Source organism: Caretta caretta, chromosome 5 (genome assembly GCF_965140235.1).
Source record: "Caretta caretta isolate rCarCar2 chromosome 5, rCarCar1.hap1, whole genome shotgun sequence".
Taxonomy (NCBI): domain Eukaryota; kingdom Metazoa; phylum Chordata; order Testudines; family Cheloniidae; genus Caretta; species Caretta caretta.
Window position 1 is genome coordinate 121,594,878 of NC_134210.1, and position 27,782 is coordinate 121,622,659.

The 27,782-nt window shown below is 39.2% G+C and overlaps 1 protein-coding gene and 1 long non-coding RNA gene across 2 annotated transcripts in view; one reads left to right on the forward strand and one right to left on the reverse strand.

Moving 5' to 3' along the window:
- The window catches only part of SHOC1 (shortage in chiasmata 1), a 120,694-nt gene that overhangs the window by 65,138 nt on the left and 27,774 nt on the right, over positions 1 to 27,782 (reverse strand). The window contains exons 5-9 of the mRNA XM_075128844.1: positions 24,417 to 24,607; positions 12,698 to 12,860; positions 5,475 to 5,577; positions 4,373 to 4,523; positions 997 to 1,104 (exon numbers count right to left, since the gene is read on the reverse strand). Of these exons, the coding sequence (XP_074984945.1) occupies positions 997 to 1,104; positions 4,373 to 4,523; positions 5,475 to 5,577; positions 12,698 to 12,860; positions 24,417 to 24,607 (716 nt within the window). The remainder of the gene's footprint in view (positions 1 to 996; positions 1,105 to 4,372; positions 4,524 to 5,474; positions 5,578 to 12,697; positions 12,861 to 24,416; positions 24,608 to 27,782) is intronic.
- LOC142072226 (uncharacterized) overlaps positions 4,449 to 27,782 on the forward strand; it is a 35,408-nt gene continuing 12,074 nt past the window's right edge. Inside the window, exons 1-3 of the long non-coding RNA XR_012668652.1 lie at positions 4,449 to 4,557; positions 6,376 to 6,490; positions 19,458 to 19,534. This is a non-coding gene — a long non-coding RNA (uncharacterized LOC142072226). The remainder of the gene's footprint in view (positions 4,558 to 6,375; positions 6,491 to 19,457; positions 19,535 to 27,782) is intronic.

Consider the following 27,782-nt stretch of genomic DNA (forward strand, 5'->3'; position numbering starts at 1 on the left):
CAAATTTATTATGATGATTTTATGTTTTATCACTTGAGCAATAAAGACCAAATTGTGGTACTTTAATATCTAGACAACAGGGGTAATAGTAATGCATAAGTCACACTTTTTTACTGCTTTTCTATGTGATTCTGGGAATCTCTGCACATCTAGCCAACCATTCAGAATTTAAAATCACCAGCTATTATTTTGGGGCATTTTTTAAAATTAAATGTTGATCAGCTGTGGCCCAGTTATGTAGCTCTTACATAGATGGAATGGCTCTTTCAAATTATATTTGTGATGGTTCTAATATCAATACGAAACCAGCAAGTCTGCAACTCAGATACCTCAAACTCTCAGGGAGTCAATTATTGTTTCATATGCAAATAAAATTCAGTGCTACTTACAGTCCTAGTCTTGTAAATGCTTGTCACAGAAGACGACCACTGAAATCAATTCCATTTCAATTGATGTTCCATATGCAGAGCACTTGCAAGATTAGACCGTATATTTTTAACCAGCTATGCAAACAAGATTGCGGAGTCAAAGCAATCTCTTGTAGGTCACATTTACTGCCCTATTTTTTACAGTAAAATGAATTTCAGACATGCTTACTGATTTTTCTAGCTTACAAGGAACTTGTTTCTTTGGTTGTTTTTTTTCTTTATTTTTTTAACTGTAATTTTTTTTACTAAGCTAAAAGCTAGTTACAAACAAAGCTAGCCAAGTGCAAGCGGTAAGGATGTTCCATGCAGGTCTGTCTTGCAGTCACAGGTGGTAAAAACCTGAAGAACGACTGGCCTTACTCTGCCCTTTATGTTCTCAGGAGGGGTGAGAGGCTAGGGTGCGAGCTCACTCTGGGCACAAGTGCATCCCACCTGACATCTCTGGCCATAGATTCTGATCTCAGATGCACAGGATATGTGTGCATCAAATAATGGAACACATATGGATAATCAAAGAATAACAGTTCTTAAAAACTGCCACTGGATTTGCTTATATAGCACTTCCTACCTGCCTCACTGCATTCCAGTGGATTTCTGTTTTGATTGAAACAAACCTCTTCCATTGTGGGACAGTATTTTGAAATTTCTATTTCGTTTGTAATATTTGCAGTAAGATCTGAAAAGAGATAAAAAGGTGCCACAAATGATAACCATTTTATTTCCTTTTTTCCCTCAAAGCTGTTTCTTACACAATGTTTTGTTTCTGTATTTATTCATCCCCCGTTATCATTTTGAATTCATCAATACAAAGTACTGCAGTTACCATCAGTTACCATGCAAACAGCAGAAGGTGTTCATAAGACCATAACAATTGCCATATGTGATCAGGCCAGTGGTCCATCTAGTCCAATATCCTGTCTCTCACAGTGATTAGTACCAGCTGCTTCAGAAGAAGATGCAAGAAACCCTGTATTAGCTAGATGTGAAATAATCTGTCCTTAGGGAAAGTTTCCTCCTAACTTATGGAACACCACTCCCATGGGTGGCTTGTCAGCAGCTGGGATCAAACAGACGACTTCTGGACCTAAATACATGAGCCTCTACTGCCTGAGCTAAAAAAACCCCTTTTTTAATTCTCTCATTTGCCAAAATGAATAAATAGTCATTTTTTTCTGGCCAAATTGAGACCTCGGCCACAGTCTCCACGGCTGCACAGGTAAGTTACTGATTACAAGCACAGATTTAAAAACTGAGCAGTGTCACTGAAAATGTAACACTAATCCTGCAAAGCCAGAGCGTTTCTGATGTTTCCAAAACTCTTCTTTTTTAATATTTACTATTTGACTTTGAATATTCTTGTTATCCATATAAATATCTAATCCTTTTTGGAAACTTGCTAAGATCTTGGCCTAAATTATACCCCATGACAATAAGTATCACAGGTTAACTGTATTTTGTGTGAAAAATGATTTATTTTATCAGCTTTGTATGTCACTTTTCAATTTCACTGAATGTCCATTTGTTCTTTTATTTAGAGAAAAAAGCTAATGCTTTAAAATTCTAGACAGATGTTGTTGATTCCTGGTAAAGGGCTTCTTTGAGAGAGAGAGAGAGAGAGAGTGAGAGTTCCCTCCCTGTCCTGCCCTAGCTTCCCAGGGCTGAAAATAGCTGTACTGACCTACCAAATCACAGCAGATACATATCATCCCATCCAGGGATGTATGAAAAGCTGCTCTGCTTTGGATACAAGAGGAAGGATATAAGATGTGCAGTGGGAATCCTGGGAAATAGCAGGTTCATGAAAGAGTTTACCCTGGTCTGTGTTTAAATTGTTAATCATGTTATTCAGTTCATGGAAACATTTGATAGACATATGGGAAGAATATTGGACGTTGGCAGGGTTGTAGTGTTTTTTCTGAGCCACTAGAAGCCTCAGAAACACAAACATTGCGGAAGGGTATTTTACTAATTTTTGTTTTTTGCTTAGATGTGTTCTGATGCTCATCTCAGGCTTTCCATAATGTTTTGAAGGAGAACTCTAATATGCATACTAAGTCATAATAACAATACTTAGCACTCATGAAGTGTATAAGAATTGAGATTACATTTTAACATGCATTGACAACAGTTTGCTATATACATTTGTACTGTGAAAGTGCTGCCATCACTATTTATTATTTTGTTTCCCTGGTCTAATGCTTTAGATATTGATTTTTCTTTTATTCGTTTGTATGTACAATTGTGAAAATTACAATTAGTTTACAAACATAGAAAATCCAATGTTTATAGTAATAACATAGTTTATTTGTGTTTGGTAGATTCTACAATGCACTATTACATACAAAAAATTGCATTAAAAGAATGTTGTTTAGATTGCAAGTCAAGGACTGAAAAGTTAGGAAATTCCAGATTTATGGTTACTTGTACAACTATAATTCTATCCCTTTGTGAATCAACCCTGTGCACTGAATAAGGCAGTGATTCTGTGGGAATAAAACAGCATGAGATTACGTAATTTGACAGTACTTGTACTATAATACATACACAAAATTAAATTGCACAGGTAACCTTAATTTTGGTATTTCCTAACTTTCAAGTTCTTGACTTTGCAACCTTAATAACTTTCTTTAAATGTCGTATTTATATTAGTTTTTAACTTCACGCAGTTCTTTTTCATTTTTGTGGGTTATTTCTTAGAGTTATTTTTTAAAGGAAAAAGATGAAAAAATAATTCTATTACGTACAACTGAGGCATCCCCATGTCACGAGCAGGGTTTGACTCCTGGACCTTCAGCACTGTAACACAAGCTACTACCACTGGAGCTGAAGGACTAAGGCCTAACTAGGTTAATTGGCAGCAGGAGAAAGCTGTTAACCAAGAAAGTGATGGACCACTGGGTTTTGTGGGTAGTGGTAGGGGGAACCCAGCTGGCTCTTTCTCTCCATGGTATGAGATTAGGATGCCTGAACCCATATGGTATTCTTGGAAGATGGGGAGAAAATGGATCACTGGTCAAGTGCTGGGGGTTGCTCTGGGAGAAGCTGGCCTAGCTCTCTTTCCTGCCAATCAAGAGGTGGTGGGTTTCTGCCCCATGCGACACATACAGCTCTGGGGTCATGGACCAGGTCTAGAGGGATATGGAGCCCAGCCCATCTCTTACTTCCACTCCATCGCTACAGTTGCTTTGGTACTCACAGTACAGTATCATCTGCCACTGCTACTTTGGCAGCCTACAGAATATTTGTATTTTTAGTGAGTATTTGGCAGGGTGCCAAAAATTTCCTGAGGAACAAAAGAGAACAAAATAAGGATTTTTAAAAGTTTAATAGAAAAATGCAAATGGCGTTTCATGGGATAAAGAAAAGGCACTTCAGCAGGGGAATAACTCTCAGGCTACTGAATATCAAAGGTCTGCTGCTAACAATGGAGGTGGGAGAACTTCTCAAAGAAAAGGTCATAAGAATATTCTGAAATAGAGATGGTAGCCAAAGTAAATACAGAGGCTGTTACCAGCTCCCCCTGTGATGTTGTGGACAACTTATATGGAGTGACTGTACTGCATGAATTATCGGAAACTACTCTGGGATGTCTAAAAAATTCATCTTAGCTTGGTTAACCTATTCAGTTATTGTCATTAGATTCACTCTTCCACCTCAATAACAATATCTCCTTCTGAAATAACACGGGCCTGAATTGAGGTGTACAGTATGTAAGAGATCACTTCCTTCTGGCTGCTTACAGGAAACTTTAATACTTTGAAATTTGACATGCCAAACTTGTTCCATAATTTCATACAAATAATGGGCCTCATTCTCATCTGATTTATACTAGTCTGAATCAGTAGTAATTGAAGTGAAGATAATGGAGTTAAAAAGATAATGGTGAGAAATCTGTGCAAATGAGAGGAGAATTGGGCCCAACGTATCAAGAAAATAATTCTCACCTTTGATTTGCTTTTCACTCCTGCTTTCATCTGCTATAATTTCTGGTGCTAATTTTAACAACTCTTTCAGTTCCAAGCACGATGGAATCTCAACTTTCTGTCTGAAGTTTGTTGTCTTCTTGGATTCTAATTCAACAGGCAGCATTAATGACTGAAAAAATAATAAATACAGTATACTGAGATAGGTAAGGTATAAATTTGTGCTTTTTTGCTTTTACTATTTAATTTTGATTTTTTTAGTTTTAAATAGTTTGCAGAAATTTAGACTAAGACTGTCTTAAGAGTAGAAAGAGGGCTCAATTCATGGGAAAAAGAAATCAAACTAAAATAAATGACTTATATTCACAGAAAAAAAGTCCAAGTCAAGCGCGGTACTGGTGTAAAAATAACTGGAGGAACTGATTAGTGCTACAGGCAGTGCTGACATGATGCCTGCTCTTGTTCGTATGGTGTCAGAGAGGGACTATACCCTCACTCTCCCTTTGCACCATGGTTTGGCTGTGCTGAAAAAGCACCAGATATAAATACTTGAATTAGGTTTAATTAGTCCTGCTACTCAGCATGCTCTCTGACTACTTCCTTCACTCCTTCAGTGATGCATCTACTCTGCCCTCCCCAGTGCCATTCTGCCTCTGCAGAGACATAACGTGCCTCGAAGTGTAAGAAATATTATTTTTAAAGTGTTGCAAAACTGAGCATAATAGTAAAAAAGACACTTACCTGAACCTTCTCTTCCCCCTCCACCCACCCATCCAAGACATACACAAAGGCTAGATCCTTCTCCACTTGGTTTCCACTTTTGATCTGATGTCACCAATCTAGCATGTGCTGGTGCATCTGACCATATCAGAAATAGACACCAAAAGTGGAGCTTCCCATCACAGGCCTCCAAGAAAACAAAACCAAAAAACCTGATTTAAACTAATACTCTTTTTTAAAAATCTTGGCTAATGGAGGCATTTGGCACATTTTGCAAAAATTAAGGGAATTCTGTTTAAGTGACTTACAAGTCACTTTTAAGTCAGAAGACAATTACGTATATTGATAAGTGTATTAGGCAAGCAGTCACTAAAATCACTGGGATGAAACTTATTTATAATACCTCCTCATCGTTTAAAGACATTCGACAAAAAATTTCCTTAGCTACATGTAGTTCTTTTTCATTTTCGTGCGTCTCTGCATTGCTTTGGAAAGTCAAACATTCCCTATAAAAGATCAGCAAAATAGCACAAGTGACTTCTCTTTAATTTGTTGTTTTATATTCATGATGCAAATTAATAGTAACCTTGATGACAATACATGTCAGAAAAATTATTAAAAACCTACAATTTTCTAGGAAAACAATTCTAAGGCATGCTGTAATAATTTGAACATTAAACTGACATGATACCTGTTCATCGTACTTTCCAAGAATTGCTACTTTTAGGATAGACCAGTTTTAGAATTAATCATTGTCACAACATTCAAACTCCCCAGTCATTTGAAATTGCTTTACATTGCAGGATTGTAGAATCTCATTTTCTTACCAAAATACGTTTTTCTGATATATGAAGAGCTTTTATGATTTTGTACAAATCAAAATTTCTTGAATCCTTCAGTTTTTATAAACTTTTACTTTTCTTTCTGTGAATCACTGTGTATGTATTAATGCAATGAAATAAGACAAAGTCTGTTTAATATTAAATAAAATTAAAATCTAAAAATGTTCTTCAAAGGCGAACTGATAGGCTTTTAAATACAAAAGAAATAAAAAGGAAGAACTAGATTAACACTTGCTCTGTGAAGGAGTGCAGGAAGAAGGAGAGAGTGCACAGAGTCACTTCCCAGTGCCTTGTCCCCCATGTCTTTAAAGGCTTTATGATTGTAAAATGCACTATTGTTCAGGGAGTACACTTCCTCGCCAACTCTGGGGCACCACTACCTCTCAGAAATAATAATTTTGATTTAAGAGTATAAATTACTAAAGCCCAAATCCTGAGATCTTTATTTCGTTTTAATTTCAGTGGAAGTTTGCCTGAGTAAAGAATGGCTCTCCTTTGTAGATAATTCTCCCCAACTGTTCCACGGAGGAAGCATTGTTCCCCAGCTGGAGCAAGCTGCTTGGACTGCCAGCAAACGGTATGGATCAGTAGGAGGCCAGTACCATTCACATGAAGTCTGCATGCCTTCATACCAGTTCTTGGCCTCCGGTTACCACCCTCCTCCTTTGCTTTCTACATTTTTGGCAGCATATTTCCAGTGGAGACAGTAGAAAAAGAAACTGACCTCTCACACAATCTGAGTGTCACATTTAGGAGCTCAGCCAAGGACAAGAGACAGGATAATGCTGAAAACTCCTCCCAGTCAGCATTGGAGGGAGAAGGAAAAAGGAACACATATAAACACAAACACTTTAAGGGCGAGGGCATCTAGTAACTGGGGCCAGGATCACTCTCTCCGGCTGTTGGGGATGAATTCCTCCCCAGAGGAAGAACCTCTACTTTATTTATGGAGGGGTTTTTATTAATCCTTACTTCTAGAGCATCATTTAAAAAATAAACAGCAGAAATGTCCAAATGTATGTTTCATATAGTCAGTGTGAACCAGTATAAATGGATCTGCTTATATAATAAGATTAGTAAATGTTATGAATCAGACATGAATTATGGTGGCTATTGGATTACATTCCATACAAATGAAAGATGAATTGTAACTAAACTGAACATACTTTTAGAGATTGTACTCTCAGATATAAATACAGGAGTCCTTAACTCTATAAAATAAAATACTGTAGCTAATTGTACAATATATGTATTAGTATGGTATACATATATGTATATATTGGTGGTATACTATTACTATAAGATGCTTAAAATCCAGCAATTCAGTACACTATTGGAAAGATTTTATAAAGACTGAGGACCCAATATGATTGAGATATGCATATTATTATATTATCTGGAACTAAAAAAAAAGGATTGAATTCCTCTTGCCCAACAGAGATGTGTGTGTGTCATGAATAAGGCGGCGATTTAGTCATGGAGGTCATGGATTCCGGCAGCTGCGTGAGGCAGAGGAGACTCTCACAGCTGGGAGCTGCCAGCGGAGGGGGACCCTGGAGCTCGGAGCCCCTGGAGCTCCCAGCCTACTTGGAGCTGCCGAGGCTTCTCATTTTATCATGGATATTTTTAGTAAAAGTCAGGGACAGGTCACAGGCTTCTGTGAATTTTTCATTATTGCCTGTGACCTGTCCGACTTTTACTGATGTAAGCAGAGTCAGAATGAGCTCTACCCTGACCTCTGGTGGTGAGCTGTGGAAAAGGACTTCAGGGGCTGATCTCGTTTGCATGGGCACACCCACCCTGCCTAGCATGATGGACTGCTTGCCCAAATGGTCACTTTGGCTGCTGTGGGATCCCCAGTCTCTTTGTTATTGGGGCAGGAGTAATAAAGGGTTGTTATCCTGGTTATGTGACTCAAGGACAGTAGAACTGTACTTGGCATTTTATGATGGAGGGACTCGCCCTCAACTAAGTAGCACTCGCTAAGCAAGGGACATGGGTTCCAAAAGCCAGTGAATTGAGAGAGAGGTTGGGGATAGGTATCTGTACTTGGTAGTGTGGGTGCTTTCTGAGGGCCTTGAACAGTGCTTTGACCCCTCTACTGTACACTGTGCAATAATGGAGCTAATTTTGATTCTATTAGGAGTCTTGTTACATGCTGCAGAGCTGAAATCACTGATACCTAGGTCTAAGTATTAGACCTACTTTGAGTTAGTGGTGCACCAGCATTGAGGTTCCCCTACTACCAGCTAAAATCACTGAGAGCTGAAGTTACTAAGAGCTGAGCTCACTGAGAGTTGGGGAGGCTGAAGACAAGTTGGTGAGCGGCTAGCAGGACAGCTAGCGGAGAGGCGCATGGAGAAGATGGCAGGGTGGCTGGCGGAGAGCAGTGGCCAGCAGGATGGCTGGTGGAGAGGCGTAGCTGGCGGTGACCCCTGCAGCAGAACCCCATGGAGAGGTGTGGCAATCGGCCATCAACCTGAGCAGTGGAGCACATAAGAGGCCCCCCCCATACCTCCCCTCACTTCCACCCAAGCTGGGAGGTAAACTCTGCAGATGAATGTCTGAACTCTGGGGGCTGCACTGACCAAGGTCAGAAACTGTGGATGGGATGACTGTTGGGTTACTGGACTTAAGACCCTGAGGGGAAAAGGACACTGCCAAACTTACTTGGGGGTGGGTCTTTTGCTCATGGTTTGCGTTATGAATCCTGTTTGTGGTGTTTCCGCAATGTAATGCCGCATTGTTTCCTTCCTTTATTAAAAGGCTTTTGCTACACTCAGACTCTGTACTTGTGAGAAGGGAAGTATTGCCTCTTAGAGGTGCCCAGGGGGTGGTATGTAATTGTCCCAGGTCACTGGGTGGGGACTCAAGCTGGTTTTGCATTGTATTAGTGAAATGGAACCCCTAGATACTGAACCCGGTCCTTGTTGCTGCCAACTCTGATGGGCAGATGGCTTACACTGAAAATATCTGTGACAAAATCTTAGCCTTAGTCATGAATACCTAATTAAAAAAAATTAGGGACAAATTTTAAAACTTTATCTCCATTTGTGTACAAGCAATTCTGTATGCACAAACTTCTGCTTGCACCATTTTCAAGTGCTAACACATTTAAGTGCATTTTTCAAGTACTATCAGCTGTGCATGCAAATAATAAATTCTATCACTTGCGCAGACAGGTGATTGGATTTGCCTATGCAAATCCAATTTCAACAAACAGTTTGTGCATGTAAGTCTATATACCTGCACATACAGTTAACATTTAAAAAGTGCATGCACAAATCTGTGTGTGCACAAATGTAAGCCAGACTTAGACACCTTTGAGAAAGTTTCACTGAATTAAAAGAAAAAACAAGGTATGTAATGATGTATCACAAAGTACCCATATCGGAGGGCAGATTTGAATCCTGGTTGGTGACAGCCATTTGATTCATCTCTAGCTGGTTTCATTTATTCATGGTAACAAAGATTTTTTCTTAACTGTTATGCATAATCATAATGCCTACTATGGCAACAGGAAATACTGATGCCATTATTTTTTCCCAATATCCATGCAGTTGCTTTCTTGAAACTGTATTCTTAAGCGCCACTGGTATAAATTCCAGAACTACCACCATACCACTGAAAGGAGAGAGTGATGTTTCTTGACACCACCTGCTTGAGACGCCTTTTTCTTAAGCATTAGCTTGGTGGATATCTATGTCATAACACTACCTGCCTTTTAGGGGTTTCCCCATTGCACCTAAAGTCAGAGAGCATTCTAGCTTTTGTGTCAGCAATTGCTAGAGTCTGGAAATAGTTCCTTCATCTTCCTCCTCACTTCTTAAAAAAAAATTGGCTCAAGTATTTTTTCCACAGATATTTTTTCTCTTGAACATTGTCAGAACTTGTGTAACTCACCTCCCCTACATTTTTAATTCCTCTATTCTGTTGGTTTTGCTTTTTAGTACTTTATATTCTTCTATACACACACACAACCTATTAAAAGAACATTATTTAGGATGGACCAACTTCTGTTGGTGAGGGAGACAAGCTTTGAGCCACACAGAGCGGTCCTTCAGGTCTGGGAAAGGTACTCCAAGCGTCACAGCTAAATCCTTGTATGTACTAACTACTTATGCTAAACAATCTGTTCCATCTTGCATTTAGGTGTGACAGTCAGAGTACCTTTCCCAGACCTGAAGAAGAGCTGTGTGTGACTCAAAACACTGTCTCTCCCACCAACAGAAGTTGGTCCAATAAAAGATATTACCTTACCCACCTTGTCTCTGTAATATCCTGGGACCATCATGGCTACAACTACACTGCATTATTTAGTTTGCAAAGTCAAGCATTCAAAAGTTAGAAATGTGCAAACTTAATTAAGTCCCTTTGTGCATATCCATTCACAGTCTTTAATGACTATTTTTACTCATTTTTTTCCACAGTACCCCCGACCTTATTCAGTGCACGGAATGGATAGTCCTCACTTAATAGCTATTAAATATTTTGTTTTCTTATTGTTTAATGGGTGGCCCCCGGCCTTATTTACTGCACCATATTCAAACCTTGCTCTGAAGGCAGAATTATTCATCTCATGGGTACCTAGCCTCTGTTTGCCAGAAGCTGGGAATGGGCAACAGGGGATGGATCACTTGATCATTTCCTGTTCTGTTCATTCCCATTGGGGCATCTGGCATTGGCTATTGTCGGAAGACAGGATACTGGGCTAGATGGACTTTTGGTCTGACCCACTATAGCCATTCTTATCTTCCTGTACTGTTCATCAGAATAATGACAATTTTCATAACACCCTGTCAGATAAGGGGATATTATTATTATCCCCATTTTACAAATGGAGAACTGAGGCATCGAGGGCCAATGGGAATGCGGTGCCTAGGTGCTTTTGAAATCCCAATAGGTACCTGTCTGCATCTTTAGGCACACAAATACACTTAAAAATCTGTCCCAAAGAGGATTAAGGTCAAAAGAATCTACTACATTGGATGCCCAATCTGAAATACCTAGGACGTGACTTTTCAGATTACTTAGCATTATATAGCACTTTATATGCTCAAAGCACAGTTCCCATTGACTTCAGTTCCAGCTGTAAATGCTCAGCACTTCTGTAAATCAGACCCCTGGGTCTCAAGTTGAGCACAAAGAAAATGAGGAACATACAGCTAGTGACTATTTCTGAAAAGTTTGGCTTAAAAGACTTGCTTAGCATTACATAGGAACTCTTTGGCAGAGACCGGGATAGAATCAAGGTCTCTAGGGCAGCATTCAACTGACTTAACCACAAGACCATCCTTTTTCCTCCTGCAGTCTCCTGCCTCATTCACTACATACCTTACAACTTCTGCAACAAAAGGCCGGGTTCCTGCAGACAACATTCTCCTTCATTAAATAACCCTGATTTATTGCCAGAGCATGTGTACTGAATGAGGCAGGGGTCCTACAGAAAAAGATTGTACGACAATGCATCTGCAAAGGGGGGTTGAATTACAGTTGCACAGGCTACCGTAATTCTGGCATTTCCTAACCTTTGAGTGCTTGCTTTTGTAATCTTAATGATTTTATTGTAGTTGTTTGAGTAATTTGATTGCTTAAAAAAAAAATCTAACTGAAAAAAATGGAAATTCCATCATGTGATATCATATTGACACCCACATGTTTCATCAGCACAGTTGGAGCCTTTAGATCCACCCCTCAGATGTCTTCCATATCAGCATGATTTAGCCGCAAAGCTCTACTTAGCATGTGTGAACTGAGATTTTTCAAAGGCTTATCACTTGGCCAAATTTGTGTAGATATTCATGGAGATGACAAAAGACACATGCCTGGCAGAAAGGCAACCCCCCTACCAAATTTCATATCCCTGAATTTTTCAATGTGAACAAAAGAAAAAAAACAAACAAACATATTTTTCACTAGCCTTGTTCTCAGAGACAGGTGAACCATTCTGGCTGAAACATTTGCAAAAATAAACAGCCTGAGGCAGAAACTTGGTATGGAATGTTTCAACCCAAATGGTTAAAGTTTGACAAAGATACACGCAACTGAAAACAAGGTCTTATAATGAGGAGTATTGGAAAACCTTAATAATAGGCCTATAATATTTTCTTAATCATGGAGTATTTTAATTATTTGTTCTGTGCTTTCACTGAGGAAAGTTGAGTATTTAATAAATAAAATTATTATATAAAAAGGTCAAAACATTAAACTAGCTAATGAACAATTTCAGATAACTTGGTGGGCAAATGAAGAGTATTTAATAGTCAACTGGATAAGTTTTGCATGCTGCCCTACTTTTCTTTTTTCTTTTGTTTAATTTAAGCAGCAAGTTAAGATCTCGATTCTGCAATGAACTTTATGCAGGCATAAATCCAAATCCTGCCCATTTAACTCAGTGGGAGTTTTGACTGACTAAGGAGGATTGGGTTCTTTTAAAGCTGAACATTGTTTCAGCACTGCAAGCTGTATTTAAAAAAAACCCACAGAAACAATCAGACATGTAGGGCCCTAAAATCATACCACCTCTCTTATTCTATTTTCTTTAACAATGTATTTAACCTCCATCCTACACATTCTTCTTTCCATTACAAAGAGATTAAGTTTTTTAAACCAATTACATATCTTATTTCATTGTAATTATAAAGAAATCACAGCTGAACAAAATCCATAATGAAATAACATGAGTTAAGATGCTAAAGTGGCAATATTAAGCACGCTTATGATCCACATACATATAAGAGGAAGAGGTTTTATGTTCAAAATTATATAACAACTTTGCAAGTACCTGAAAAGGTTTTCTTCAGTCAAAATCTGTCCTTTAGAATTTAAGAGGGGATCCTTCACTAAGAAATTTTTTAGTCTAGCCAAGAGGGTATGCAGAGTAGGTAGTTGTTTACGATATTCTTCCAAATTATCAACAAAAACAAGTTCATCTGCAATATATAAATCTTGAACGAGATAAGAAAAATAATAATACAATAGCAAGAAATTTAAAAGGGATACGAAAAATCTAAACAGTTAAAATTGTGTAAAAAGACAGCTAAGTATTTGCAATTTTTAAATTTATTTTAAATGTTCATTGTTTGTAAAGCGTTTAGAATCTTAAAGCGAGCCTTTTTATGTTTCATTTGGCAAGCACTGATTTCCCAGCCCCCTGGCTTATTTTAAAAAAAGCATATACTAACAAGATTTCTTTCTATTCACTTCCTTGTTCGTGTACTAGCATCTGTCAGATAAAACTTTACAAATAGGGTTTTGTTGGGTAATTTACACATATAAATGAGACCAGTGTCTGGGTACTGTATTCCCTTTGCTGGGAATGAAGTACTCTTATGTCCTTCATCTCTACAGTATAATGTGTATATATAGATACAACATAAAATTTACCCTTCCCACTCTTAAAATTTGGCAACAGCAGTGGATTTATTTAAAAGTCAAGAAAACATTTAAAATGCTGAAGTACAGAACATCAGAATATAGCCGTTTTAAGATACTTCAAATTATGGGCCTTAGCTATTGGATAAGGTCCCTTTTCATTCATACTTTTACACTTTTTATCCTGAGCAGTTAGCCAATATTCAGCACTATGAGTTGTTTCTGTTAGGAGGAGAAAATGGTGATGAAGTCAGGTATTTCTTTGATGCAATCCTGTTTATTTACAAATAATGTACACAAAGTATCTAGGGTGACCAGACAGCAAGTGTGAAAAATCGGGACGGCGGTGGGGAGTAATAGGCGCCTATAGAAGAAAATGCCCCAATATCAGGACTGTCCCTATAAAATAGGGACATCTGGTCACCCTACCTGTATCCCTGACCACAGTATGAATCAAAGAATTGAACACAATTTCCTTGCTTAGAATTCTAAGTCTCTTTCCAGCCAGCATGCTGTCCAGAAAGCTCTCTCTCTCTCTCTCAGCTTTCTCTTAGTGTTGTGTCCAGTCTTGGCTGTCTGCCTCTTTCTGACTGCTTCAACTCACACAGGGTTTGTCTACACTGCAATAAAATAACCGCAGCCAGGCTGTGGGGCTATAAAACTTCACTGTAGACGTTTGGGCTCCAGCCTCTGAGATCCCACTATGGAGGAGGGTCACAGAGCTTGGGCCCCAACCCGAGTATCTACACTGCAATTTTATATCTCCACAGCTCAAGCCCCACGAGCCTCAGCCAGCTGACTTGGGCCAGCCGTGGGTGTTTTATTGTAGTGTAGACATACCCACACACACACACACACAGCTGCAATCAAATCAGTCCGCAGTCCCTGTCTTTGCATTCCGTCTAGTCTTTGGGCAGTGGCTTCCATTGTTTCATCTATTACTAAACAAAGGGGCACTTAATTTGTTTCCTCATAGCCTGAATGGAAGGAAGGGGACCAGCATGTCCAACAGTTTGAATTAGATTTGTGATTGCCCACAGATCAAAGACAAGCTCGCTGGGAGGCAGCCAACAACCTCCAACATAAAAACATTACTTCTAAAGAAAGATGTGACAAGTCTAGGGCTGCTTTCCACTTGCAGAGAGGCACAAAGCAGCTGGAGTATGACTCACAAGGGGACATTTCAGAGTAACAGCCGTGTTAGTCTGTATTCTCAAAAAGAAAAGGAGTACTTGTGGCACCTTAGAGACTAACCAATTTATTTGAGCATAAGCTTTCGTGAGCTACAGCTCACTTCATCGGATGCATACTGTGGAAAGTGTAGAAGATCTTTTATACACACAAAGCATGAAAAAATACCTCCCCCCACCCCACTCTCCTGCTGGCAATAGCTTATCTAAAGTGATCACTCTCCTTACAATGTGTATGATAATCAAGTTGGACCATTTCCAGCACAAATCCAGGTTTTCTCACCCCCCCCCCCCCCCCGCCACAAACCCACTCTCCTGCTGGTAATAGCTTATCTAAAGTGACCACTCTCCTTACAAATGCTCAAATAAATTGGTTAGTCTCTAAGGTGCCACAAGTACTCCTTTTCTTTTTCAGGGGAACATTTAACTCCAAATTTAGATCTCTATGGAACATAAAAAGGAAGCCACTTTCAGTAACTTTAAAGTTTTGAACATTTAAAAATATCAATTTTGCACTTTCACATTAGAACTTTCCTAGACATTCTACTTTTCCTAAGGCCTTTCAAGGACACTCCATTTTGGGGTACCATAGAGAGTTGCCAAAACTGTGCAGAGTTTGAAAGCTATACAAAACAAATAATTTCATATAAAGAAACCACCCATTCAACAAGTAATGCCTTACTAAGAGACACCTCATTGAAAGATGGCTCATTTAAAAATGGCTATGAAAGCTGCTAGGGCTGCCTACAAAGTTTACAATATCTCCCAATCATGGAGCTTACAATCTCTGCTGTAAAGCTTGTAAGATCCCCAACCAAATGGCTCTATATTTATTTATTTATCAAACAAAGCATTTAAATGCAAAAAATCCCCCAAACATTAATGCAAATTAAGGCTGAGAAATTAAGCACTCAAAAGTCATTCAGAAAGTTGTTTGTTCCCCAACAACATTAATTTGACTATACTGCACCAATGCAATATTTTCTATTACTCTTTTCCTTGCTTAATATACAAGTAGGATATGAATTCAATACCACATACCCTAAAACAAGGCTAAAATAAGGCATAATTGAGCCCTCAATTTGCATAACAATGCTGCATTTATAATCCTGATGTAGTAATTCTTCAATGGTCTGTTTTCATCAAATGGTTCTAAAGGGCTTTAAAGGTATGAGAAATGGCTTAGTTTCCAATTAGTCTTAATATTTAATTACTTTAATGCATTTTAATCATTTTAATTAGCATATTTGCTTGTTAGCTTCAATAATCTTGTTCTCATTTAACAATTAAGCATATGCTCAGCTACTTTACTGAACAGGGGTGGATATAAGCACATTCTAAATTGCTTTATTCAGATGGGGCCTTATAGCTGGAGCAACCTGTAGTTAAGGACACACAAATGTCTGTTAAAAACTGCTATTTTAGCTTACAACTACTCAATTTTTATCTTGGGAGTTGAAATTTTCAGGCTTTACTCTTTACCAAGGATGAATATTTTGAGAACGGTTTAGTGAGTTCATTTGTTTCATCCATCTTTGAGTACTAGGAGAGTGGAGGGAAAAACATACATTTGCCATTTAAAAAAATATTATTGCAATCAAATTATATTGCATTCTTTGAGACACAGTATAACTAAAAACTGTATCATAATGCATATGCACAAGAGAACATGGTTAAGGTTACCCATGGAACTTTCAAAAAATGGCATGAATAATCGTAAAGTGTAACTGTGCAATCTTAATTGTAGTTGAATTGTAATCCTGTAATATATCTGCTGTGTTATCATACACACTTTGGTCTCGATTCAGCATTCCATTCCTATTGATCAAAATACTAAAATGTGTGGGTAAATCCACTAACTTCATTGCGACATAAACATGGGCTCAAATGCTTCGCTGATTAGTTATAGATTTAAGCACATATTTAAATTAGGGCTGTCAATTCATTGCAGTTAACTCACATGACTAACCCAAAAAAATTATGACGATTAAAAAAAATTAATCATGATTAATTGCACTGTTAAACAATAGAATGCCAAATGAAATTTATTAAATATTTTGGATGTTTGTCTACATTTTCAATATATCTATTTCAATTCCAACACAGAATACAAAGTGTTATTTTTTATTACAAATATTTGCACTGTAAAAATGATAAACAAAAGAAACAGTATTTTTCAATTCACCTCATACGAGTATTGTAGTGCAATCTCTTTCTCATGAAAGTGCAACTTACAAATGTAGGTTTTTTTGTTACATAACTGCACTCAAAAACAAAACAATGTAAAACTTTAGAGCTACAAGTCCACTTAGTCCTACTTCTAGTTCAGCCAATTGCTAAGAGAAATAAGTTTGTTTACATTTACGGGAGATAATGCTGCCCACTTCTTAATTACAATGTCACCTGAAAGTGAGAACAAGCATTCGCATGGCACTGCTGTAGCTGGCGTCGCAAGATATTTATGTGCCAGATGCCCTGAAGATTCATATGTCTCTTCATGCTTCGGCCATCGTTCCAGAGGACATGCTTCTATGCTGATGACACTTGTTAAAAAAATAATGTGTTAATTAAATTTGTGACTGAACTCCTTGGGGGAGAACTGTATGTCTCCTGCTCTGTTTTACCCACATTCTGCCACATATTTCATGTTATAGCAGTGTCGGATGATGATCCAGCACATGCTGTTTGTTTTAAGAACACTTTCACCGCAAGTTTGACAAAATGCAAAGAAGATACCAATGTAAAATTTCTAAAAAGATCGCTACAGCACTCGATCCAAGATTTAAGAATCTGAAGTGCCTTCCAAAATCTGAGTGTGATGAGGTGTGGAACATGCTTTCAGAAGTCTTAAAAGAGCAACACTCTGATGTGGAAACTACAGAACCCAAACGACCAAAAAATAAAATCAACCTTCTGCTGTTGGCATCTGACTCATGATGAAAATGAACATGTGTCGGTCTACACTGCTTTGGACGGTTATCAAGCAGAATCTGTCATCAGCATGTCCCCTGGAATAGTGGTTGAAGCATGAAGGAACATATGAATCTTTAGTGCATCTGGCATGTAAATATCTTGTGACACTGGCTACCACAGTGCCATGCGAATGCTTGTTCTCATTTTCAGGTGACGTTGTAAACAAGAAGCAGGCAGCATTATCTTCTGCAAGTGTAAACCAACTTGTTTGTCTGAGCAATTGGCTGAACAAGAAGTAGGACTGATTGGACTTGTAGGCTCTAAAGGTTTACACTGTTTTATTTTTGAATGCAGGTTATTTTTGTACATAATTCTACATCTGTAAGTTCAATTTTCATGATAAAGAGAAAGCACTACAGTACTTAGGTGAATTGAAAATACTATTTCTTTTGTTTTTTACAGTGCAAATATTTGTAATAAAAAATAAAGTAAGCACTGTACACTTTGTGTTGTGTTGTAATTGAAATCAATATTTGCAAATGTAGAAAATGTCCAAAAATATTTAATAAATGGTATTCTATTATTGTTTAACAGTGCGATTAATCATGTGATTACTTTTTTTAATGGCATGATTAAGCGCAATTAATTTTTTTAATCGCTTGGCAGCCCTAATTTAAATGCTTTGTTGAACTGGAGCCTTTATGCTAGTACAATTCGCACTGAACTGGACACAGCTGGAGTTGGGTGCAAAACAATTTATAGTCATCCCAACGTGACCTCTTGCTGAGAACAGACATTATAAACACAACAGAATGGCTATTAACATTTTAAACGAACAGGACCTGATTCTAATCTCACACAGAGATAAATTTGGAAAAATTCCACTGAAATCATTGGTTTCAGAGTAGCAGCCATGTTAGTCTGTATCCGCAAAAAGAAAAGGAGGACTTGTGGCACCTTAGAGACTAACAGATTTATTTGAGCATAAGCTTTCGTGAGCATAAGCATAAGCTCACTGTAGCTCACGAAAGCTTATGCTCAAATAAATCTGTTAGTCTCTAAGGTGCCACAAGTCCTCCTTTTCTTTTTACTGAAATCATTGGCTTTCTACACATAAAGATGATATATGAGCCCTAGTTTACACTACAAACTTATGTCGGTATAACTACATCGTTCAGGGGTGTGGAAGATCGCAGTTATACTGACCTAACTCCTAGTGTAGACAGTGCTATGTTGATGGGAGGACTTCTCCCCTCTCGGGGCGGTGCATTACCTATACCAATAGGATAAGCTCTCGGGGAGGTGCATTACCTACACCAATAGGATAAGCTCGCCCATCAACAGAGGTAGTATTCATTAAGTGCTGCAGTGGCGCAGCAAGTGTAGACAAGTCCTGAAAGGTGAATTGGGCCAATTCTGTAAATTGGAATTTGAATGGAATACCGGACCCAAATTTGGTTTTCAGCATGTTTACTCACCCTCCAGTTATGCCAACAGAATTGTACATCTTTTAATGATTGTCACAGGATTTCCCAAGTTTTACTTTGTTTATATTTATTCATGGTTACAGAATAATAATTCGGAAGTCAATCTGCATACATTTTTTAATTATTTGAGTAATTTGCTATGCTAAGCTTTATATTCTTCACGCTGAACAAGTTTGTTTTAAACAAGTATCTTCAAAAGATGCACATTGCTACATTTTTTATACTTGTCAAAATAAAAAATGATTAATAAAAACCTATGTGGGTCTGTGAAATTAAGTGTAGTATTAGAATCAGAAGGATAACCATAATAAATATTTAACATTCACAAACAGGCCTGGAAGGAATACTGCATTAATAAAACAAGTTCTTGAGGAATAAATCTTGGCCTTACTCTGTTTGAATTACAAATTCAAAGAGGCCATTCAGAATTCCATCTCAGGTTTTCATTAATTTGACACTATGCATCTTTTAAAACCAAGATTAGGATAACTATGTCATTAGAAGCATAATATTAATTCCTAATTACTTCTACTTATCCGTAATTTTCTTTTTCTTTTTTTTTTTGGCTCTCTCTGTACAGATCTAAAGCCTCAGAGAATGCAAGCTGGTATTGCACTGAACACTGCGCACTACTTCCCAACATTAGCAGTCTCTCTAGTAAGCCACTGATGAATTAGTTTGTATGCCTTTCAAATACTTCAAAAGGGTACAGGAAGGTAGTTTATTAAAATGAGTCCGAAAAAAAATTTTCCTTAATTAAATTGTTTTCTTTTTAAGTTTCTTTCTCAAACAGCAATAATTGAGCAATATGTTTTGCTATTGGACATAACCATGTCTTAATTACTTTGTATACATTAATCAATGTTGAACTGTTAATTCAGTATAAGATTCAACAACATACAGAATAATTTACAATTCTCTCTCATATCAAAATACGATTTAATCTCTTTGGCTTGTCAATTCATTTTTGTATAAGTATAATTGTAAATTATTATTTTTAATTTGCAGTTAAATATCATTAAACATTTTTATTGTCCAAATTTCATACTCTTCTTTTTCTCTTTCAGAGACAGTTATCTATGGAAATCTAGCTCTACTAAAGTTGTTTAAAGTGTCAAAGTAACAACTAGATAATATAAAACTTGTAAGATTGACCAAACTACGGAGCAAGCAGTTAGCCTCTCTTTGAACTCCTATAATGTGTATAATATATACAAATATTCAAGAGTAAATTAGACCTTGAACAGGAATAAATATCCTTTGCAAAGTTTTCTGATGTATGTAATATAACTTTAGGCATCTGATTTTTTGTTTTAATGTGGACTTTTTTAAAAGTGCTTTTAACGTTATCAGGTGAATTTAGATTAGTGTACTTTCAACTATTAACCACAGTATGCCTGCATTATTGATAAGAATGGTATCTTTACTAGTAAACATTATCTGGATATCTTGTACAATGCTGTACCAAGAGCCACCCGGGTCCTCTACGTGGCTCTGGGACATAACTCTGTTTAAGTGATTGCATTGTTTCACTTTCCCAAAGTGGTAAACTTCTAGCAACTGCTTTGGATTGAGTGCATATGCAAAAACGTGTGATGCAATCTGGAGCAATGATTATAATGTGAATCATAATTTCAGATTAATTAATGAAGCCCTTATACATAATATTTAGGGTGTTCTAGGCACATTGTACTGTACATGTTGAGGCCTCACTAATCTGAAAGCTTATGAGAAGACAGAGTATTATCAGGGAAGGAATTGCCCTGTGTGAACCACCTTTCTCTCCAGTAGGGAAGCAGAAAAATAAACAGCTTAGTTCTTCTCTTCCTTTAGGGAGAAAATGTGGAAGGGGGGTGGAGGAGGAGGCAGAATGTACAGTAGGCATCTCCTTCGTATTGTACTCCAAAAGAACCTAAGCTCTTTGAAGGGGCCCTAACAAGACCTATCAATTGCCATTCCTTTTTCCACAATGTACCACTGGGCCAGTCAGCCTTCAGGTTTATCTTGATATGCATCTGGTAGACAGGCTCTGCTTCTCCAGAAATAAGGGATTCTCGTGGCTTTATTGTTCATATTTGTGCTCTTTGTTCCTCTTTGGCAGTTTTATATATGCCACGATTTCCCAGCTGTTGCTCACACTGTGAAATGTGGAGACGTTCCTGGGAATTTTGTGAATCAGGACTGCGATGGCATTGCTGATTGCTATGGAGCAGGCACTATGAGAGAATTAAGTAAATTAGTCCCAATTATTTCAGGAAGAAAACTGAAGTATTTAGGGATGCCACGTTTCTGTCTGGATATCTGTGTGCACAATTCCAATGAGAATTGAACTGCAGACACTGGGAGGCAGCTGCCTGAACAGAACATTAGAGGGATTAAAAATTGAGGGCCTCATTCTCCATTCAGTTACAGCAGTTTTACATTGCTGAAACACGATTCGTTTTGGTGGAGTTACACTTGTGTAAAACTGGGGAAATGGAGTGGAGAATCAAGCCCTGTCCAGATAACTTAATCCGACTAAAAAGGGCATGATACTACCATCATCAAGATATTGTGACAGTTCAGGATCTTATATTTCAGATTTTTGTTCTTGGTGGTCTCTTTGGCTACAAGTAGTAATGGCCTGCATAGTATCAGTCAAAGTTATGTTGTCTGAGTCCAATTTGGCCATGGAATAAAGAATTTTTTTTGCTGTTTTTTGTTTTTATTGAAGGAATACAATAGTAGTTAAATATATCTTAATATTTTTTCCAAAGAAATTGGGAGCTCCTGCTTCATACGTTAAGATAATTTGGGGCTGATGGTGGCCCAGGGTAAAAAGAGGAGATTACTACTGAGAAGAGAGGAAAACAGAGGCATGAGATAATTGGGAGAAACTCCTACTTGTTTTGCCCATTGATGGAAGAGTTTGCAGATGAAAGCTGATGATAATCCTTTGGGTCCTGTTAGGCGGTTGGAAGAGGTCACCATTTCTACAGCTAGTCACTACTGACCCAGTCAATGACCACCTTGAAGGGACAGAAGAATGTCTTCTGCCAAAGCAGAAGTTACTTGTGGCAGACTAGAACAGCTGAGCAGCTGTGTGAGAAGCTTCTCTTGCTCTAAAATGAGCTGCCCAGTTTGTAAAATGCCTAGCACAGAAGTGAACAAACTACGACCCATGGGCCACATCTGGTGCACGGGACCCCCCTGGCCGGTCCCTGAGCTCCTGGGCCCAGGAGGCTAGCCCCCAACACCCTCCCACCCCCGTGCTGTTCCCCTTCCCCCGCAGCCTCAGCTCATTGTGCCGCCGGCGCAATGCTCTGGGCGACGGGGATGCGAGCTCTTGCCAGGCAGCGCAGCTGCCCAGTGCTCTGGGCTGCCCAGTGGCATGGCTGTCTCAGTGCTCTGGCTGTCTCAGTGCTCTGGGCTGCCCAGTGGCATGGCTGTCTCAGTGCTCTGGGCGGCGTGGCTGTAGCACCGCCAGCCCCTGGTGCTCCAGGCAGCGCGGTAAGGGGGCAGGGAGTGGGGCGGGGGGGTTGGATAGAGGGCAGGGGAGTTTGGGGTGGTGGTCAGGGGGCAGGGAACAGGGGGGGTGAATGGGACAGGGGTCCCGGGGGGGAAGTCTGGAATGAGAGGAGGAGTTGGATGGAGCGGCGGGGGACAATCAGGGGCAGGGGGCCCGGTGGCAGTCAGGGGACAGCGACAGGTCGATGGGGCAGGGGTTCCCAGGGGGCTGTTAGGGGACAGGGAACAGGGGGCAGGTGTGTGGATGGGGCAGGAGTCCCACTGGGGCCATCAGGGGGCAAGAAGCGGGGGAGGGGTTGGATGGGGGTGAGGGCTGGGCCACACCTGGCTGTTTGGGGAGGCACAGCCTCCCCTATCCAGCCCTCCATACAATTTCGGAAACCTAATGTGGGCCTCAGGCCAAAAAGTTTGCCCACCCCTAGCCTAGCACAATGAGTTCCTGTATTAACAGAGTGATCATATTCTTGAAACACATCATACTCCTTAGTTTGAGGTGTGTGTACATAGTATTATATTACTATGCAGGTTATATTTTAATACTGCATTTGAGTGCTCTATAAATATGTTTTAAATGACTGGTTGGACTAAATTGTTTATTTTTTAAAAAGTAACTTTAATGCAGATAATAAGGTGACAGCCTGGAGTCCCAAATCAGCAAAGCATTGAATTACATGAGTAATTTTAACCACATGAGTAGTCCCTGAACTCAAAAGGGCTACTCATCTGTTTAAATGCTTTGCTGGATTAGGGCCATAGTAGCAGTCTTCTTTTTATTCAAAGAGCACTGCAACATGGCGTGTCAATGTAGGGTTGCCAATTTTGGTTGGCAGTATTCCTGGAGGTTTCATCATGAAACATAATTTTTAATTAAAGATTGATCTTTAATTCCTGGAGGCTCCAGGACAATCTTGGAGGGCTGGCAACCCTGCTTCAGCAAGGCGAGGGTTAAGGAGCTTCTCTGGATTCAGGAAGCCACCCCCATTGCCTCTGCTGGGCATGCTCCCAATGGCTGGAGCATTCAAAAGAGAGCAGTGCAACTCAGTTTGAGCTGACTGTGGAGAACAGCAGTTGGGTGCAGCAGCCTCCCACCAGGAAGTCACCTGGCCTCCAAGCTACTACCGGGATTGAGCATCATAGCCAAGCCACTGGAAGCCTGTTGACTATGGTAGCGGAAGGTGAGGACTCACCATTGCCACCATAGGAGATTCAAGACATGGATCAGAGGTGAACACAGTAGGGACATTGGAGGGACTGGAACAAGGGGTAGGGAAGTGACCCAGGGAGCATACTTATGCATATCAGGCCATAGTCCATGTATAAGGACTACTGCTTTGAAGGGCCCTGGATCAGAACCTGGTGGGGTAGTGTGGGCCTGGGTTTCCTACCTCCCCATCACTCCCACCAGAGGGTGACACTACCCCAAATTATAGCCAATAGGCAAGGCAAACTTTGGACTCTCGCCAGTGGTCCTAAACTGTAGCTGCCAGGGAAATCGCCCCTTGGAATCTTGCCATGAGGTGTTACACTTTGGAGTACTGCTATTCCAGAGCACACCATCAAACCCGCAACAAGCAAGTACAACATAGACAATGTCAGTGCATGCTTCCTGATTCCAACATGAGCCTCTGCCTGATTTGGGGACCACCACTTAAGATTGTAATATAGTTTTTGTTATCCATTGGTCATTCAGTTCTTGGGTTGCTGAGGCTGCCAATTCATGTGAACTTTACAGTGGTTTCTGTTAAGTGGATACCAGTTCATTAAGAATTGAGCTGAGAATGTGACTACCAACTCCTTCCATCCAGGTCAATAAACAGTGGTATTATCTTTCAGTCATGGCAGACGATGGTTCAAATCCTGCAAGCATATTGAAGTTAAATTTGAGTGAAAGGAACTACTTGCGTAAGGTTAAGTAAATGCAAATGTGTTTGCAGAATTGGGGCCTTGATCTGTTTTCAAACCAGTGACCTACAGATGGAAAACTATGAATGAATCACTATAAGTAAGGGAAATTAGAAAACTTGATAGTTACCTTGATCTTGTGCTTTAAGTACTGGGACATAGTCAGGCTTAACACAAATAACTTGGGTGAATTCTTCTTTGTAGTCATTCTTCGTAAGTAAATAGGCTTCTTCTGTGTCAGTCTGTGAGTAGGGATTTGAACTTGGAACAACTTCTATTAGTTCATTATTAATATGGAATTCCGTGCATGAAATTGGTTTCCTAAAATCCAGAAAGTGAGTTTTTTTCAATGCATTCTGATGCTCTTTGCAAAAACACTCTATGTAATATAAAGTTATTGCATATTGTCATGATTCCTCAATCTATTAAACCCATTTATCAATAACTTATCTTTTTATAACCCTACCCCTTTTAACATTGAAAATGATTGTCTGACAAAGACTGCAATGATACAGTGCACTTATATTATGATTAGACACAATCTAATTATGCCTGGTCTGTGACCAAAAATATACAGGAAGGCTAAATTCAGATTTGGTGACTGTGTCCAGTTCTGAGTGCCATGTTTTAAGAAAGGTGTGGACAAACTGGAGGGATTCCAGAGGACATCAACAAAAATGATAAGATTAGAAAACCTGACCTGTGAGATTAAAATAATGGAGCATGTGTAGTCTTGAAAAAAGCAGACTGAGGGGGGACCTGATAACAGTCTTCCAATACTTTAAGGGCTGTTATAAAGAGGACGGTGATCAATTGTTCTCCATGTCCACTGAAGGTAGAACAAGGAATAATCAGCTTAGTCAACAGCAAGGGAGATTTAGGTTAGATAGTAGAAAAAGCTTTCTAACTATAAGGGTAGTTAAATACTGGAATAGGAAGGTTGTGAAATTCCCATCACTGGAGAATTTTAAGAACAGGTTAAAGGAATACCCATTAGGGATAGTCTAGGTTTACTTGGCCCTGCCTCAGTGAAGGGGATGACCTCTTGAGGTCCCTTCCAGTCCTACATTTTCTATGATTCCATAAATCGGTGCATTGAACTGAGTTACATCTATCTGTACTTACAACAGGTCTGAATTTGGTTCAAGAATGGAAATGTTCACGAAACCTCTATCACTGAATTTCAGTGCATGGTACCTCAGATTTAGCTAGAAATATAAGAAAGAAGCTAGAAAGAAGCTATATACTTTTACTATATACTTTTATATCTTTGAATTTTCTATACTACAGAAAATAACACATATTACTAACACACTACCAGGCAATTTGGTGTCCCAAGTAATGGCAATGCAATGATGCTAGGGCCAAGTTCAGACCTAATATAAACAGGTGCAATACCATGGACCTCAGCACAGTTGCACCAAGTGCTCAATTTCACCTTAAATTTACATGCAAATATGATTAGGGGCTTTTGCCAAGATTAAATCCTATATGAAACAAATTGGAAATCTTAAATTATATTAGGAGCCTAAGTCTCATTGGAAGTCAATGGGACTTAGGCACCACAGTAACTCAGATATTTTTGAAAATTTTACCCAAAAAATAATTTTTAGTTAGTCACAAATGAAAAATATTTACTCAAGTGTTTTGTTCTCATTTATTGATACTTCTAAACCCATTCCAGCATGTCTTTACTAATCATTAATTACAAATTTCCCAAATAGTATCAGCAGAATCCATAATACATTTTAGTTCATGCAGCAATTAAATATGGTGCCTTTGAAATTCCTAAGATAGAGAAGTATCTTAACAATTTAATATTTTACTATCTATTTGAAATTGCAAACAGTAATTCAATTTCATTTACACTAGTGCAACCTCGCTTCTGGATGTAGTAATTTAAGATCTTTTATTTTAAATTAAAAAGAATTCAAATCAGATTAAGGGTCTCAAATTGGGCACCCAGAAAACAAGGAACAGAAGTGTTAACTACCTATGAAAAGTGTAGTTTAATGACTTGCCTAGCATCAAACAGGAACTCGGTGGCAGAGGCAGAAATAGAATCCATTTCCTCAGGATATCATTCAACTACCTTAACCATGACACTGTCCTTTCTCTTCCTGAAATCCCATCCCTCATTCACTCACACCTTCCAACTTCAGCAACAAATTAGGCAAGGGTTATATAGACAACATCCTCCTGCACTACATAATCCTGATTCCTTCCCAGAATAGATCCATCCTGTGCACTCAGTGGGGTAGGGGTTCTGAGGAAAAATAGTATGGGATTATGTAATTAAAGACAATACATCTGCACAAGGAGGCCAAATTAAGATTGTATAGGTATTAAACCTGGTATTTCCTAACTTTTGAGTGCTTGACTTTGCAAGCTTAATGTTTAAATATAGGTTTTGTGTGTAATTTCCAAGTGTTTGTTAAAAATCAAACTGAAAAAACAAAAATTCCATCATGTGGCACCCTAGTGACACCTTTGCAGTTCATCAGCAGGGTTGGAACTTTTAGATTCACTGCACAGACCACTGCCACTTGAACTAATAAAGTAACTCATAGCAGTAGTGAGTTGCCATCCTTCTGTAGACCAGCACTAGAGGATGAAGAGATACAGAGTTTGACAGTGGGTTTCGCAGATATTTACTGGCAACAAAGGAATGGTGAGGAAAAGAAATCCTGAGTTCCATTCCAGGCTCTGGAGGGGACTGTTCTCTTGTGGACACAGACCTTCTGCCGGTTTTCCCCAAGCTTGACTCCTGCCCCACTGAAACCTGTCCCTGTCAAAGTAGTCTCTTCCCCAGCCTTGGTTCCTCCTCCCATCCCATTTTCCTTGCTGATCCAGTCCCAGTATCTACTTCTCAGGCTTCACATCCCAATCCTCTAGCCCAGTCAGTCCTAGTTTCCTCCTCCAGACCTTCCACCCAGTCTATCCCCACAAATTCTCAGTCCCCGTTCCCTGCTCAGCCAGCCCCATTTCTTCCCTCTTGTCTGATGTTACTTCCCTCCCCTCACCAGTTCTCAATCTCAATCTAGCCCTGGTCTACACTAGGACTTTAGGTCGAATTTAGCAGTGTTAAATCGATGTAAACCTGCACCCGTCCACACAATGAAGCCCTTTATTTCGACTGAAAGGGCTCTTAAAATCGATTTCCTTACTCCACCCCTGACAAGTGGATTAGCGCTTAAATCGACGTTGCCGGCTCGAATTTGGGGTACTGTGGATACAATTCGATGGTATTGGCCTCCGGGAGCTATCCAAGAGTGCTCCATTATGACCGCTCTGGACAGCACTCTCAACTCAGATGCACTGGCCAGGTAGACAGGAAAAGAACCGCGAACTTTTGAATCTCATTTCCTGTTTGGCCAGCGTGGCAAGCTGCAGGTGACCATGCAGAGCTCATCAGCACAGGTGACCATGATGGAGTCCCAGAATCGCAAAAGAGCTCCAGCATGGACCGAACGGGAGGTACGGGATCTGATCGCTG